Source organism: Kickxella alabastrina (assembly GCF_025024165.1).
Source record: "Kickxella alabastrina strain RSA 675 chromosome Unknown BX661scaffold_7, whole genome shotgun sequence".
Classification (NCBI taxonomy): Eukaryota; Fungi; Kickxellomycota; class Kickxellomycetes; order Kickxellales; family Kickxellaceae; genus Kickxella; species Kickxella alabastrina.
The window spans coordinates 696,592-713,267 of NW_026251478.1; the positions used below are offsets into that span (position 1 = coordinate 696,592).

The 16,676-nt window shown below is 42.6% G+C and overlaps 5 protein-coding genes across 5 annotated transcripts; 2 read left to right on the forward strand and 3 right to left on the reverse strand.

The window, feature by feature from the left end:
• Nucleotides 1-456: 456 nt before the first annotated feature.
• BX661DRAFT_170217 (uncharacterized protein) lies at nt 457-1,156 on the reverse strand (the record flags this gene model as incomplete). Its single annotated transcript, XM_051533594.1, has 3 exons — nt 457-626; nt 713-976; nt 1,126-1,156. 3 exons carry the CDS (start codon nt 1,154-1,156, stop codon nt 457-459), a joined length of 465 nt encoding a protein of 154 aa, XP_051392877.1.
• Nucleotides 1,157-3,028: 1,872 nt separating this feature from the next.
• Nucleotides 3,029-5,993, reverse strand: BX661DRAFT_223807 (P-loop containing nucleoside triphosphate hydrolase protein; the record flags this gene model as incomplete). The annotated part of the gene is made up of 4 exons (XM_051538890.1): nt 5,682-5,993; nt 3,596-3,824; nt 3,247-3,337; nt 3,029-3,214 (listed from the first exon to the last, which is right to left on the reverse strand). Exons 1-4 carry the CDS (start codon nt 5,962-5,964, stop codon nt 3,029-3,031), a joined length of 789 nt encoding a protein of 262 aa, XP_051392878.1. The 5' UTR covers nt 5,965-5,993.
• Nucleotides 5,994-9,337: 3,344 nt separating this feature from the next.
• On the forward strand, nt 9,338-10,751 carry BX661DRAFT_204631 (uncharacterized protein). The gene is made up of 2 exons (XM_051538566.1): nt 9,338-10,327; nt 10,389-10,751. Exons 1-2 carry the CDS (start codon nt 9,437-9,439, stop codon nt 10,668-10,670), a joined length of 1,173 nt encoding a protein of 390 aa, XP_051392879.1. The 5' UTR covers nt 9,338-9,436; the 3' UTR covers nt 10,671-10,751.
• A 2-nt stretch (nt 10,752-10,753) lies between these two features.
• On the forward strand, nt 10,754-11,741 carry BX661DRAFT_180536 (sugar efflux transporter for intercellular exchange-domain-containing protein). The gene is made up of 2 exons (XM_051535495.1): nt 10,754-11,032; nt 11,139-11,741. The coding sequence occupies exons 1-2, from the start codon at nt 10,893-10,895 to the stop codon at nt 11,695-11,697; spliced, it is 699 nt and encodes a 232-aa protein (XP_051392880.1). The 5' UTR covers nt 10,754-10,892; the 3' UTR covers nt 11,698-11,741.
• On the reverse strand, nt 11,718-13,460 carry BX661DRAFT_180538 (uncharacterized protein). The gene has a single exon (XM_051535496.1). The coding sequence runs from the start codon at nt 13,157-13,159 to the stop codon at nt 11,780-11,782; it is 1,380 nt and encodes a 459-aa protein (XP_051392881.1). The 5' UTR covers nt 13,160-13,460; the 3' UTR covers nt 11,718-11,779.
• Nucleotides 13,461-16,676: the final 3,216 nt, after the last annotated feature.

Below are 16,676 nucleotides of genomic sequence, written 5' to 3' on the forward strand. Positions count from 1 at the left end.
AATTGTGTATTTTGGCAAGACAACCAATTGCAGTTTAATTTTTCTATCTGGTATTTATATGGTCAATAGTACTTTTTATTAAATACACATTTATACATAACAATCAGCTCTTTACAATGCAAAACATTCACTCAGTTCCAGGGCTACATTAACAGCATAGAACCAATTTTTGCATTTACAACTATGCGTAATTTAAATGCAAGACTGAAATTAATTAAATAAATCGCAAACCTGCTAAATGAAAACTCAGTAATCCTGTGATACATCAAAAAAATCGATGTCGCCAAATGAGGATACTCGGGACCGTACTTTTCCTTCAAAAGCCCAAAGCATTCACCAAAGTCGGGATCTACAAATAAAAAGGTCAGGGAAGGCACGCGCAAAATGAGTTGCACGCTCCGTCTTCCATTGATCCACAAATATAATCACCTCCATTATACGTAAGTTTGATACTTTTCACCGAAGTGGATAGTGGCCCGCAGTGGACAAACTGGCGAGATCGGGGGTAAACTGGTCAAGAGCGTCGGTATATGTGTCCTCGCTGTATAAAATCACAAGCCTCCAGGTTAGCCAGTGAGGGTAGGCGAGGAAGGAGCGCTGAAATCGTCTCAATCTCAATATCACCTCTAATGGCAAGAAAGTAAGATTGGCCAGTTGATCCTGTCTGCGTCAAGTTTTGGAGAATCGAAAATAAGATCCAACGCTGCTTGACCATCAATGCGCAGGCGGTTGAAAAATCTGTTGGTCATCTCGTAGAAAGTATCCACGTCCGTCGCATTGCAACATCTTATACCAATCTTGAAGTTCCAAATCCGCTGATTTGTGCCAGAAAAACGACTTGATCGCTTGAATTGATCCCAAAACGTGAATATTGGGAATGTACCGGGAAACAGCGCAGTGCTGATTTCCTTAATATCAGAGTGCCAATTATCAAGACGCAGGTACTCAAGAGCAGGAAAGCTCATCTGGAATATGACTGAGCTCAGAAGTGTAATGTGATAAATAAATATCTAGCTTTTCAGTTGGGCAAAGTTGATGCTGCCAGAGGTTTGGCCGTGGCAAAACTGGCCCATGAATAGTAGCAGGATAATCGGCAACTTCAGAGTTTGAGCGCATCGGATTTACCCTTGGGAGGGTTTCCACGGTTGGGGCTCATGATAAGAGAAAGATGGGCGAGTGTGTCGAAAGCGCAAGCACAGAAATCGGATAGAAAAGATTATGTTTGAAGCTTGTCACAGTTACTGCAAACCTATCGACAAGGTACTCACAATGCACTAACATCGATATTGGAATTGGAGTTTTAGTATTAAGCTCGAGTACATTTGGAAAGCTGTCGGCCAGATCCGCAGCAAGCTTTAAAACGCCGTCGCTCGATTTTTTGTTAAGAACAATGGGTAATAGCCGTGAAACCACTAAATGTCTGCGAAACCTGAAGCAGGCTTTAACGCCAGTCCACGCAACGCTGGTATGCTGCAGCTCGCTAACAATAGCTTCCAGGAAATCCAAAAAGTGTTTGCCAGCTTCAAATTCAAAAAATACAGACCTGACGTAGCTCTGTCACCAAGCATTATAATTCAGGGATATCTGATTCTAGGGCTGGTACCAAACTTGGATGTTGGGATCCGATTCGAAACAGAAATGCACCGAATTCCTGCGCTCGAGCAGATGATCGGCAGGCCAGCCTTCTCCACTGCTGGCACACGCCTGCCAGTACTGAAATTCACGTGGCAGGTGCTTCGTGGCAGGCTTGGCGACTACACAGTTCAGGATCATCAATACGATGTTGTTGGGCAAGTGGAAGTTGGCCATTTTGGTAAGAAAAACAGTTGGCAACAAAAGGATAAAATATAAGATAAACAGTGGTGGAGATTGAGCAGTTTCACTAAATGGCTTCAAAGTATTTAAAAAGTTGGGATGTAGACAAATAGGAAGAAGAAAGAGAAACAAGAGAAACAAGAGATGAATATATTTTATGTAATAATGGGCAAATGGATGGTGGCAAGCGTTGCTGTGGAAAAAAATAAGTGAGCACAAATGTTTTGCAACATAAATTCATTTTTAAATGGTTGTGCAAGATAGTAAATTTTGTGACCGAAATCATTACTATACTGGTTCCTCAAAAATATTTACAGGTTAGAAGCGCCATGTATGCAAGAGTCTCGTAAGGTTTTAGTACTAAAATTACACCTCTATTTTTGTATACTAACCCACTCAAGCCATGTCCCTTTAACCCCTAAACTTTTATGCAAACAAATATCCAAAAATATATTTTTCATTCTCATTTTTCAGTTTTCCAGTCGCTTTTTCTTCTCTCTTTTCTTTCCATTCACCCTTCTATCTTGTTGGGCTCCAAGCTCACCACAGGCTATCTTAAATAAAGAATCTCATTAAACCAAAGTCAATCGAATGGTTTTGATGCTCTTTATTGTTGAAGTTTAGTTTTTGGGGAAATAAATATAGCTTATCAGGCGTGAAACCCCGCGCAATTACTAACCCCATTTCCAACCCCACTACCAACATCAGAGCACTGGTACAATGGCACACCGCCAAATAATGAAAACCAAGATAACCAAGATAACATAAACACAGAGATACAGCTGATCATATAAATTATGGCTACCCACCATCCGCCAACATACAAAATATACAAAACAATTTCCACGCAATCATTTCGCTCCCTCTCTTTATGCGCACCAAGCTTTATTATGTGTGCATTGTGCAGCAACAGCTTGTGCCTGAAATATGCTCTGTTTTTCAGTTGGTTATTGCAATTACATGTCTGCTCAAAGTGTCTCAAAATCAAAATTTTATATGTAGAACAATGTAGCATTCGAATTTATTATTTATATGTTCATATGTACTAGAACAAATAACGTTAAATTACCTTTTTGTGATGGCTAAGAAATCAAATTCAAGAAATGGCTTAATTGAATATAGACACAGCCAAAACCACACTAATATTATTTTGCTGATAATATTTTGTAAACACTTGGCCTTTAATGATTAAAACTTTGAATTTGAAAAATGATTACTCATCAAAATCGCTGGTGCGAACAACGTCAGCAAAAAGTCTGCCCTTCAACAAAGCTTGAGGAGCACCAGTCTCGACAATCTCGCCACCCTCCATGACAATGATGTGGTCGCTGTTCATCATTATCTCCAAGCGATGGGCTATAATGAGCACAATGCAGTCGCCAAAATCCTTTTTTATCAGCTTTGCATGTTCCCGTCGGTTTCCAGGTCTACGTTGGCTGTGGCCTCGTCAAGAACAAGGATTTTGCGCCTGCGCATAAGCATGCGGCACAGACTAAACAGTTGCTTCTGGCCGCCGCCCAGTCTGATGTTGCTGTCGCTGGCTATCTTGTTCGGCGGGTGTGTTTTGATAAACCTTGGCTTTATTTCCAGCTGCAGCTATTTGTCAAATTTCAGTCTGACAAAGCGCATTAGCCAGTCTGAGTTATTCCAGGGCTTTTCCTAGTATCTCAAATCCTGAATTTGCCTGTCGCTGGCGTCGGAATTTTGAATTTCATAACTTATGTCATCATCAGCACCATCTGCTTTCTTTTATGGCTGAACAATACCTGTCATGCTGCACTTTTCCAGCGCCAGCCACATATTTTTCTTGGTAAACTCCATGGGTGGGTTTAAGTTTTCAGCAAAAGTGCCGCTGAACATGATCGATTCCTGTGGGATGATGCCTAGCGCTGGACGCAGATCACCGACACCAATAGCTGCAATATCCTGTCCATTAATTACTATCAAGCCACTGTTGTAAAGTTCCACTTCAGGCTTGTGCACGGTAACAAGTGTAGACTTGGTTGCACCTGTATGGCCAACAATGCCAATTTTTTTACTGGCTTAATGGTCAAATTAATATTTTCAGTGCTGGCTCCAGATCACTGCGGCACTTCATGCTGAAATTGTAAAATTCAATTTAACCATTTTCCAGCCACGCTTCCTTGAGCCAACTATCTTGAACAATGTATGGTGCCTCGGGCTCCATGCCTGCGTACTTTATAAACATGTTGGCCCGTGTAGACAATTGTTATAATTTAGCAGGAATATCAGTCAAATGATATGAATGAGTAGTTACTTTTTTAATGATTCTTTTGAAAAGTACCATGTCTGAAAATGCTATCTTGGTTTTGAAAATTTGGGATTGCAAAATTACATAAGTTGTTTGAAATGATATAAAAATGGATAACTAATTTATCGGCTGCATAATTTAAGCCCTTGTACGATTCTGTAGCTATATCAATGCGTGTGCTTGTTTTTTAATATAAAGCATAGTGAAATGCGGCTCTACCCCAAACAAGCGAATCATTTGCTTGCCGTCTGCTAAGGAGTCTTCTACTTTTGTCAGTCCTACACATGAACTCATGTACATTTTTTTGATAAATTCATTGATATAATCTACAAATGAATGAGTTTTCATCTTCGTCCACAAAAGCAACAGAATTGTCAAAAACAGCTGCGGTGCAGTAATGAGCACTCGGTATAATGCCAGCAGTATCTTTACCACATGCAGCACACTCTTTTCGAAAAATGCTATGGTAATCCAACCAACGCCCAATGATACACTGTTGTATTCAAATTCGACTTTTTGTCTGGTGTTACTATCGAAAAATGATAATGGTGCGTAAATCAATCCATGAATAAAGCTATGCTTGACTTTGGCATTGCTATAGTCTTTAAATAGCACATTATTTATCAAGTTAATTTTGCCAAGTGCAAATACTAACAACTTGCATATAATACTTCTTTTTAGATAAGAGATAATTGCGTCATGGACAGCGGTACTGGTCAAACTGCTAGACATGTACAAAATAGTATTATGTTTGCAGCAATTGGTTTGCAGCTTAATATGTTAAACTCTTAATACCACTACGTTAATTAAAAATAAAATGCCCTATAGTTTTGCAATATACTTTGCATTATTAATATAAAACCAAGTTATCAAAGAGGCTGAGCTAGAATTTTTTTGTTTTTTGCCAATTGTAGTTTATTTTCCGGTTTGTAATACGCACTGTTGCTGAGTGTTGTCATCAGTGTTGCTTTTGGTGTCGCCATTGTTGGAACCACCATTTGCACCATTGCACAAATTTGCGCATTCAATTGCTGACAGCACCTCTGACAGAGAAATAGTATATATACGGGGTATTTGGAGGCTGACAATGGCCTTTCCATTATACATACTAATAATCTGGTTGGAATATGGAAACAAGTACTCTGAGGTTGTAGAAACAACGCGAAGCTTGCCGGCCAAATACCCCTGCTAAGCAAAATGTTGTCAATGATGTTGTTGGAATATAGGATGTCCTATGAATGTGTAGATAAAGTATAATCCTATAAAGTATATTTAATAACTAGAAGTGCTATGCACTGTGAAAGGTAAAGGAAGAGAGCATATTGCTCTGGTCACTGTGTGACTTATTGTTTGTGTGGCTAAACAGCCAAGACTGGTTAATCAGTTGATCGCCATCAACCAATAGATGTGTTGCTTGATGTGAGCATCAACTGCAGACAGTGGGTCGTCCAAAATGTAGACATCTGCGCACGAATAGATTGTTCTAGCTAGTGCCAACTGGGGATGCTGATCTCCCAATATTTTTATCCTGCGTTTGCGAATTATTATCAAGTCGCTTTTAGGACACGTCTTTAACTCCTCTGTAAGCGCGCACGCGTAAATAACCCCCAATAAAGCTGCTCGTCAAAAGTGCGGCCAAATATAATGTTTGCGCCCATGGTGTTGTTCATAATCCATGGCGACTGTTCGAGGTAGCTGATGGTCCCAACCATTTGGCCTGATCCTTGGGTCATTTCCGCCTCACTGCACATGGATAAAAGTAGAGATTTTCCAGAGCCAGTTTTGCCAACCACAGCTACAAGCTTTGTATCATTGACTTTGAGTGGTATATCCGCCAGCATATTTTTGGTTCTCCATGCAAAGTAGCAGCCATTCATTTCAACAGTTGACTCTAGTTTAGTAGTAGTTGTGCAAGGCAGTGTGCTGATATAATCTCATACCAGCTGATTTTCTGCATTTTAAATATTGTTAATATTCTGTAAATTTGTGGGAAAACATTATCTAGTCTGCCAATCAACACATCAATGTACTTCAAATAATTTTCAAGCTGGAAGGATAATGCGCCGCTGATTATAAACCCAATAGTACGGAACTCCTCCGTAAAAGCATATATACAGTCAGGTATAAGTTAACGTCATCTATAGTATTATCAATAGCGCCAACAATAAACCATACAAACAAAATCAATGATCTTTACAAAGCAAACTCGAATGTATTGTTTTGCTATCCTGAAGCTTGGTATCCAACCAAAATTTGCACTCTCATTTAAACATCTTTATTGATCTTATTCTCAAAAAATAATTTGCTCATTTTTTCAAGACGTTTATACCGCTCATATTGTTTTTGTTACTGTTCCAATACGTTTTTGACCCAAGGTATTTCTTATTAGCCATTCAAGAGAATAATATATTATTCTGATAGCAAACAGGGTCAACGCCAGCAATCCAATTTGATTCAGTACGATTCCTGACCTAATTGCAAAACTAAATATCTTTGCGCTGGAATTATGCAATGACAGTATATCTTTTAGAATATTAGTGCCCAAAAATTTATTATTACTGTGGGTTTTACCCAAGCCATCTCCGGTAAGAGGGGGTCAAAATATTTCCAATTTCAATGCGCTGGTTACTTTTTTGTTTTAAACTTTACGTAATATTGAGAGGTGTAATTATGCTTTGGGGCAGTGGCTTTAAGGTTATGAGCAATAATGTTGCATAGCCATTGTGCCAGCTGAATTGAAAGGATGAGTCAAAAAAAACATGATCTTGTCATTTAGCACAATCTGGAGGGCATCCAGCATTTAAAATATAAACTCGACAATAAACTGGAGCAGCATAGAGCGCCAGATGAAATGAATAATAGCATTCAAAAAAAAGCATGCACTCGTTGGTGTCAAATATAAAATCCCTGTGAATGTTTTCCAAAAGAAATCTGTTAGGAAGCTGCTTTGTATTATTGATGGTAACGTTGTCCACTTTCTTTTGTGTGATTTTGTTAAACTCATGCACATGATAAACTTAAAGCTTGGATAATCACATTCAAATAGCTTTGAGTTTCCGGTCCAAAGATAAACACGACAATGGTTGTATATAGCAGAATCTCGGCGCACTAGTAAAATATGCTATACTTGTCACACGCATATTCTCTGTATATGTTAGCCGCACTTACAGTGTAAAGGACCGTTCGGAGGAGCCCGGGTACATAGCCAGCACGGGTAGGACAAGTATGCCGAGAAATTAAAAAATCCCGCACCACGCATAAATACCAGCGCAGCCAGGACAAGGCACACGCACTGGGCTTTAACGCTTTTGAAAAGAGCAAAAGACAATTTCTTGCTTTTGGTTAGATGGTAGCAAGATCGTTATTGCATCTGCCAAATAAAAAGAAAGGCTGCTGATATCTGGAATTCCCCTCATTGTTGCAATAAAATGATGCTGTTGCTGTTGCTGTTATTTATAATAATAATGGATTCAAGTGGCAAGTAGAGTAAAAGATAGTGTAATCTTGTATATATAGAAAATAAACAAATAATTTGTAAAAAAAGCAGCTAAATAAATGTTTTCCATCTCCTACCACTTACATGAACAAATGACTTGGCACACAGTAAAGCAAGTAAAGAAAAAATTTACACAAAAATGTAAAGAAAATATAATAAGAATATGTATTATTTGTCGCTCAGTAAAGTCTCACTTTCAACACAAAGCAATAAACAAAACAAAACGCTCTATGTTATTTTGTATTAACAAGAATAATTTTAGTTGGTACAGGGGCGCGCACCCAGAGGAAGAAATGCAGTGGTGCCCTTGAGACTGCCGGCAGCTAAAGACCCATAGGCACATGCTGGTCTGCAAGCGCGGGTCCACGGTCCTTCCACCATTGATGCTGGAGCTCAAAAGAGATAGGGTTACAACTTGCAGAGGGTTATGTGTGCCCATACATTTACATTAGCACTGTCTATTCTGCTCTTGGAGGAGCGGGCGCTGGACATCAAGGAGGCCATGTTCAAGGGCATTAAGTTTTGCCACATTGACCAGTTTAGATACAAGGAGTTCACAGGACTAGCGACAATCGAGACCAGCACCCAGAGACAGATCGCAGAAAGAATCGGGTTTATATACAACTGCTGGAAGAAGAAAATGGCCAGCAGATCCTCTAGGAAGAATAGTCAGGGATTACGCCCAAGAAGAGGTGGCAGCGGATGCAACAGCCACAGACAACAGATTGCAGCAGAGATGCGAGTACAGCAACCATGCCCCACATAGCATGACAGTGGATAGATGACCACCTAGAATTCGGACTGGTGGCACATTCCACCATGGCTCTGGAGCTAAGGAATATTACCAGTGGTTGCCTTCAATCTCGCCCACCTCTGGTGATTTAACCTTACTGTTAGGGGCAGGGCAAGCAGACGGGAAAGAAGCAGCCACAATGCAACACTGGACCCATCATTTGCATTGCCGGGCGAGATATTTTCATAAATCATCCAGTCTGAGAGAGAAATAGATCTATTGAGCGTGATGCAAAATAAATGAAAACAAAAACTAAAGTTAACGATTTAGACTGATTTTCTACTGTGTCACCTTACCCAAGATGGGCCCTATTGCAAAACCTGACTACATGCCCCTATAACAAAGTTCTCCAGACCTGGGTCTAATTGCCTGGTGGTGGAAGTTTCTGCCGAGATTTTAATAAAGCTAAATCCGAGCACTCTATCTGCCAGTTGTAGAATCAGGTATGGCCAGATAGTTGCTGTGCACACCTGCTGTTCTCATTGCTATCGTCTGCGGCCACATTTACAGGCCGTCGTCTTTGTCTTGTCGCAGATTTGGTATTTAAATGTTTGTTGAAATTGGAGTTTTCATCAACAATCGGCGTTTTTCAGGCACCAAGGGTCTCTTCATCTCCCATTCAATCTGTAGGTTATATTACCCCTTGTACCAGTCGTGCTGTTTGTATATAATCTTATTTACAAACACTGTTGCTTGTTTTTGCACACTTCCTTTGGAGGTTCTTGACCAGCCTTGTGCACCTGTCTTCGGTCAACTCCTGCCAACTGCGTCTCATATTTAGGTTTTAGATTCTTTGTCCTGGTAATGGGCACCCACATACTTCTTGGGTTTCTCCAATATTTTATCCATCAGTGCTGGATACATTTGGAGTCGGAGCTTATATCTAAAATATCAGGTGATTAAACTCGACCCATATAATAATAGATGGCATTGTGATATTAATAAATAAATAAAATAATTTCCGCAATCTTTATTTTAATTACATAGCGTTTCTCCAGCCTTTACCAAAACCAAAAACCAAAATTTAATTTTTTCCTTGTTATTTTATTTACTTTTCAACATGTCTTGCCGCATAAAAGTGACGAATATTTCCAAACACGTGGACAAGGAAATCCTGTCCAAGCTCTTTTCCTTCCTCGGACAAGTGGTCACGCTCACCATCCGACCGAGTGTAATCAACCCTGAAGTGCAAGAGGCGTCGGTGGATTTCCATGACGCAGCCAGCGCCAAAGCCGCTCTCTTCCTTTCCGGAACTGAGCTAGCCGACCGTGCGCTCATAGTGGCATCCGAGGACCCACCAATGATTACTGCCCCCATAACGTTTGCACATCCGCCGGTGCAGCACCCAATACACCCTGTTATTCTCTCAACACATGCGGCTGGGACAGCGCACGCGATGCCGTTGGCTAATCCCGCGGTGGTAGCGCAGATGGCCGGCCGGCCGCGCAACCTGAATGCGATTCCGCCCTTGGTCCAAGCACTCATTCACCCGTCCATCCTGCAGTTTGACCCGCTCAAGGCCGAGGAGATTTCGCGCACAGTTTATGTCGGTAACATTGCCGCCGGCGTCAATGAACAGCAACTGATGGATTTCTTCTCCGCATGTGGTCCTGTGGCTTACGTTAAAATGGCCGGCGACGGCATGCAGCCGACGCGCTTTGCTTTTGTGGAGTTTTCTGAAATGGCTACGGCGCAGGCAGCACTGCAGATGAACGGGATGATGATGGCTGATCGGCCGTTGAAGGTTAATCATTCGAAGAATGCCATTAATAAGCCACAGAGGTCGCTGGGTGCCGGGCTGCCTGGGGTGCCTACGTTGGCGGCTACTGCGTCGCTGCCGAGCTCGGTTGACCCAGCGGCTATGCTGGCTGGCTCTGCTCCCTCGTCTGCTAGCGGTGGTGGCTTGGCATGGCCGGTGCTGGGCACGACTAACCCGGTGGCGGCTGACCCGGTAGGTGACCGCATTCGTGAGCTGCAGAGGCGCATGGAGGAGAAGTACGCGGACCGCATAGGGCTGGAGAGCAAGCATAGGTCACCGAGCCGCGAGTCGCGCGGTACCAGGCGGCTGCGGTCGCCGTCGCCGTCGCAGGACAGGAGCCGCAGCCGCAGCCGCAGTCGCCGGCGAAGCAGCCGAAGGGACCCCTCAGAGGACCGCTATGGACGGAGCCGCCGCCGCGACGACGACTATAGGCGGTCCAGACGTGACGACGCGTATGGCCGCCGCAGTACTGCGCGCGACTACCGGTCAAGAACCCCTGAGCGCCAGCACCGCAGCAGCCGCAGATAAAACTTGACCCAGTATGGCAGGGGGGATGCTTTTTTTCTTTTTTCTTCTTTAGTGTCGAATTTCTTTACAGAAAACAAAGTAAAAAATCAACAATTATTTTTTTACAGCTTACTTGGGTGTCTATTTTTAAAATAAAAAAGATAAAAAAACGCTTCCTTTTCTCTAAAGTTTTGAATACTCTTTTATATTCATTGTTGCATTTTCAAATTTAAATAATTTTCACATTCAAATGACTTTAATACCCATCTTGGCCGCCTGCGCCAACGTCGCCATGTCCGCCAGCCAGTTATCTGTCATCACAGCGCTTCGGCGAGCACAGAACACAAAAACCACTGTTCCAATGCTCCAGTTCACGCTGTCGTTCCTCAGGTACACAACTAAAACTAAAGTAAAAAAAATACAATTTCAAAAGGTATATTTTTTTCAACATTTTAATAATAAAAAACCAATTTGCTTTTATTTTATTTTATTGTAGCTCGGTACTTTGGCTCAAATATGGTCTTATCCATCAAGACCATACAATCGCCAGCGTAAACTTTATCGGAATGTTCATCTCCATATACATCCTCTGGTGTTTCTGGTGCCTATCCATAATACGCACCCACGTGGAGAACTGCTTTCTCTTTACAACACTGACCGGCGTCCTGACCGTTGGTTACATTGACCATTCGGAGAGCCCCGTGGCACTGGAGGTATTCAGTACTGTCTGCTGCCTAATGCCCTTGGCTGTGTTGGCTTCGCCACTTAGCCAGGTTGGTAATGTTATTAGGCTGAGGGACGCCTCTGTGCTGCTGCCTTCCTTGGCTATACTGGCGTTTTTTAACAACGTTTTGTGGGCTACTTACGGGTATTTGCACAATAATCCGTTTATGCTGGTGCCGAATATTATTGGCGCTGCGTTTTGCACCTTGCAGCTAGCACTGATTGCCTATTATGGAAGGGCTGCGGCGCAGATGCCTGCCGCCGCCGCCGCCACTGCAATCACTAGTGGCGTTGCCATGACCGAGATAGTTCCAAGACCAGTTCAGGATTAAGGGAAATAAAAATAAACAATTCCATATCATTTTTATTTTTTACTGGCTATCATTTCAAAAATGTATTAAAATTTTTATTTTTTCACTGGCTGGGTTCCTTGATGACATGCAGGTACGCGGCAATAGTGCAGGCACCGTCCTCAATATACGGCCTGACGCCCGGCACCTGCGCTGTTCTCAGATCAGCCAGCTTCATAAACCGCGTGAACCCCCAATTCGGGTTATTCTTGTGGAAGCAATGATACGCCGCCCCGTGGGTATTATGCTCAGGCTCCTCGGGATTCGCCACAGCAAGGACAAAGCGGCACGTGCACCGCCAATCCTCGCTCGAATCCACCGCACCCAAGCACTCCAAAAACAGAGACAAAACGCCCTTATGCGAACTGCCAAAGGGTCGCAGGAGGATTCGCCACATGTGTCCGCCGCATCGGAACATTTCACTGGTCGCGCGGCGCTCCAACTTATCCCAGTTTTCAATCTTCCAGAAAAACGCCTTGCTTTCAAAAACTATGTCTTCCATGTGCGCGTTGGCAAAGCCTTCGGCATCGTAGATGCTGATTTCGCCTGTGCTCTGCAATGATGTGGTTTCGAGCTTACTGGCGGACGCTGTGGCGGTGGCCTGTGGCGGTGGCGTTGGTCCAACTGGGGCCGCACTGCTAACGGGCGTGGCTGGCTGCGTCGGCTGCTCTTGCTGCTGCTGTTTGGCTGCTGGTGGCCTGACAGCCACCGGAACCTGTGTCACCACTGGCTGAGCCTGCACCTGCGGCTGCTGGCTGATATGCAGCTGCTGGAGCATCTGCTGCACCTGCGCCTGCCCAAAAGTAGGAAACTTAATCTCAATATACTGCCCATCACGATCCAACCCAAATCCGCCCATCGGCACCCCAGCCTCATTAACTATCGGCGTCCGAGTCCGGGTCAAATCCACCTCCCCACGTTCACTTGCCGCTGCCTGCGAAACCGCCACATTGCCAGAAGCTGTTAAGCCGGCAGAAGAGGCTGGCATAGGCGTAGGTGCAGCCAAAGACACTGCGCTTGCATTGGGCATTTGCATAGCTGCCATACCGTATGCCGACGGAAAATACATAGCCTGGTGCTGGTGCTGGTGAGGGTGGTGATGCTGTGTGTGTTGGGCATAAAATGCCGGCTGTCCAAATGCCCCAACCCCGGCCATCTGTGGTGGCCCCTGTGGCCCTGGTCCTGGCGGTGGCGACATGGTCATATAAGGGTTATATGCCATCATACCCATTGATGTCGGGTACATTGGCTGCGGCTGCGGCTGATGCTGGGCTGTCTGATACCCTGGTATTCCTGTCTGCATTGGTGCGGTTGGCGGCGGACTGAGGTAGAATCGGTAAACGGGCTCTGGATTACTCGATAGCATTTCGGTGCCGCTGACATTGTTGGAACTATCGTTAGGGGGGTGTGCGTCCATTGGTGTTTCTGTTCCTGCCAATGACATGATGCAATACAAATGAAAAATAATGAAAAAAGGTTTGAGCTTTTTTTGTTTTTTGTTTGTTTTTTATTTGGGTGTTTATGCTTGATGAAAAAAGATTAAAAAATGCAATGATGAGGGAGGAAAGGAACTAAATAAAAAAAACAAAAGAAAGGAGTGAAAAGAGATTGAAGAAGGGAAGAGGGAGAGGTAAAAAAAAAGTTAGGCGGATGTACTAAAATGAATAAATGAATAGAATTTGTGACGCAGGTTGTATCGGTTCTCCCTTTCGGGAAGAGGAAGGGGAGGAGGATTTGGGTTCTTTTTTTTCTTTTTGAAGTACCCAAGAACGGAAAGAAAGAAATTAAATCCTGTTTTTTATTTCGTTCAATATATAGATTGGGGCTTCCAAGCCTTTCTTTTTTCTTTGGTCGTTCAAAAGTGTCTATATCAAACCCACATTTTTTCCTTCTCCGACTGCACACTCTACATACAATCCGACACAAAACAACATTAAAAAAGGTTGGGATTTCTTCATTTACAAAATTTTCATTTTTTCAACGACAGTACATTTTTTACAGTTGTAGTGTCATGCACTTTTATTTTGCTCATATCACCAGCAAAAATTTTAAAAAAAGTTCGAGTTAACCAACCTGGGTGACATTTTTTTAGCATTCACGTGCGTGCGGTTATTGACACAATCCCAAAAAACAATTCACTTAATTTTTTGGACGAACAATGAAGCGTGTGATAATAATCGTTGTTCTTGTTTCGCCATTTCTGGAAAACCAAAAAACGTTTGTGTTTGGTGTGTGTGTGTTTTTTATTGTTGTTGTTTTTCATTTCCTGAGTATTGATTGCGTTATCAAGCAACGCAAGACAAACGACACAAAAACAATGCGAAAAAGGGGAAAGAGCTATGTTTTATTGATCTCTGAATCTACTGCTTAATTTTTTAAAGAAAAAATAAAAACTACACCCCTCCCCCAAACCGCCAATTGTTAAGCTCTTTTGTTTTAGTTCTCGGCTATGGCACTTGGTAAACAAAATACAACTACTGTTTTCTGGAGCCGAACAGCTTCTACCGCCAGGCAGTTATACCCACGTCTGAAAAGCTCTCGACCACACTGCCCCTAAAATAGTTTATGATAGGAGCATGTATCCAGGTCTGCAATTGATCTGTGGCGGGCAAGGTGGCGCGATGGACATTAAATTCTATTCAACTTTAGTCTGTTTTTGTACTTTTTTATATTTTGCCTAACGGAACCATTGTATCTTGGCATTACCATATGTTAAATAATTTATAGATGTGATTTTTGCTATAATGGTTTTGTTGGCAAATACGGAGCTGTTTATCTTCATCTGAAAAGTATTACATTTAAGTGACCTAGTGCATTTATTTTGCGAATATTCTCTTATTATAGCATTTAAGTAATAAAAACTGACATTTACAAGGTATATATAGTGGCAGCGCTTTTCCTAGGTACTTGATTGTTGTTGAAATTCTGTTTTGGGGAAGCAAATAAAGCGTGACAAAATAGCTTGTTTTTTGGATCGACCATTTAAAATGAATTTATGTTGCAAAACATTTATGATCACTTATTTTTTTCCGTAACAACGCTTGCCACCATCCATCTGCCCATTAATATATAAAATATCTTCATCTCTCTTCTCTTCTTTCTCTTTTTGTTGCCAACTATTTTTTTATTACCAAAATGGCTAAATTCCATTTGCTCGACGACATTGTCTTGATGATCCTGAATTATGTAGTCGCCACGCAGCACCTGCGACGCGAATTCGCAGCACTGGCAGGCGTGTGCCAGCAGTGGAGAAGGCTGGCACTGCCGATTATTTGCTCGAGCGCATCAATTCGCTATATTTTTGTTCCGAATCAGAAACTCAACGAGTTGAGTTGGGATCTAGTCGTAGAATCAGATATCCCTGGAATCATGTTGCTTGGCAGTCAGAGCCATGTCAGGTCTGTATTTTTTGAAGTCAATACTCGCGAAAGCCCTTTGAAATTGCTGAAAGCCATTGTTAGCGAGCTGCAGCATACCGGTGTTGAGTGGACAGGGTTAAAGCCCTGCGCTTCAGTTTTTACGGATTGCCAATAGACTCTCGCGGCTATGTACCCGATAATTTTGACGGAGATGAGAGCGACAGCGTTTTGAAGCTTGCTGCAGATTTGGCCGGCAGGTTCCCAAATGTACTCCAACTCAATATCGAACCTCCCAATTATAATGTTGCAGGTGGTGCATTTGTCAGACACCTTGTCGATCAGTTTGCAGCAACTGTGACAAGCCTCAACCATAATCTTTTCTATCCGATTTCTGTGCCTGCGTTTTCAGACACACTCGCCCATCTTTCTCTTAACATGAGCCCCACAACCGTGGAAAGTCTGCCAAGGGTAAACGCCGATGCGCTCAAAACTCTGAATTTGCGCGATTATCCTTCTGACTATTCATGGACCAGTTTTGCCAGCAGCCAAACCTCTGGCAGCATCAATTTTGCCCAACTGAAAAAGCTGAGTATTGGCTTTCTTGTTAATTCTCAGCATGCGAGGACGGACGCTGGGGGTTCCGAGCTCTGCCATAGTTTCCAGATCAGCTTTCCTGCTCTTGAGTACCTGCGTCTTGATAATTGGAATTCCGATATTAAGGAAATCAGCACTGCTCTGTTTCCCGCGTACATTCCCAATATTCACGTTTTGGGATCAACTCAAGCGATCAAGTCGTTTTTCTGGCATAAATTCAGCGGATTTGGAAACTTCAAGATTGGTATAAGATGTTGCGATGCGACGGACGTGGATACTTTCTACGAGATGACCAACATATTTTTCAACCGCCTGCGCATTGATGGTCAAGCAGCGTTGGATCTTATTTTCGATTCTCCAAAACTTGACGCAGACAGGATCAACTGGACCAATCTTACTTTCTTGACCATTACAGGTGATATTGAGATTGAGACGATTTCAGCGCTCCTTCCACGCCTACCCTCACTGGCTAACCTGGAGGCTTATAATTTAGTATACAGCGAGGACACATATGATTCCGTCTCTTTTAACCAGTTCACGCTCCCCGATCTCGCCAGTTTGTCCACTGCGGAGCCACTATCCACTTCGGTGAAAAGTATTATAATTACGTGCCATGTCTATTATCAAGACTATAAAAGGTCAAAGGACTTATTCTTGGAACTCGTTTTGCGCGTGCCTTCCCTGACCTTTTTATTTGTAGAGCCCGACTTTGGTGAATGCTTTGGGCTTTTAAAGGAAGAATACGGCGCCGAGTATCCCCATTTGTGTGAAATCATTTGTGTGACACCTTAGAGGATTACTGAGTTTTCATTTAGCAGCTTTGACGATTTATTTAATTAATTTTATACATTGTCTTGCATTTAAAATCACAAATAGTTGTGAATACAAAAGTGGGTTCTATGTTGTTAATGTAGCCCTGGAACTAGGTGAATGTTTTGCGATTGTAAAGAGTTGATTGTTACGTATAAATGCATATTTAATGAAAAGTACTATTGACCATATAAATAC

Bases quoted from the DNA above. Each gene is read 5' to 3' on its own strand.
- BX661DRAFT_180536 (XM_051535495.1), top strand. From the start codon at position 10,893: ATGACTTTAATACCCATCTTGGCCGCCTGCGCCAACGTCGCCATGTCC. The intron at 11,033-11,138 runs GTACACAACTAA...ATTTTATTGTAG, and splicing joins TTCACGCTGTCGTTCCTCAG to CTCGGTACTTTGGCTCAAAT.
- BX661DRAFT_204631 (XM_051538566.1), top strand. From the start codon at position 9,437: ATGTCTTGCCGCATAAAAGTGACGAATATTTCCAAACACGTGGACAAG. The intron at 10,328-10,388 runs GTAGGTGACCGC...CGGACCGCATAG, and splicing joins ACCCGGTGGCGGCTGACCCG to GGCTGGAGAGCAAGCATAGG.
- BX661DRAFT_180538 (XM_051535496.1), bottom strand. From the start codon at position 13,159: ATGTCATTGGCAGGAACAGAAACACCAATGGACGCACACCCCCCTAAC.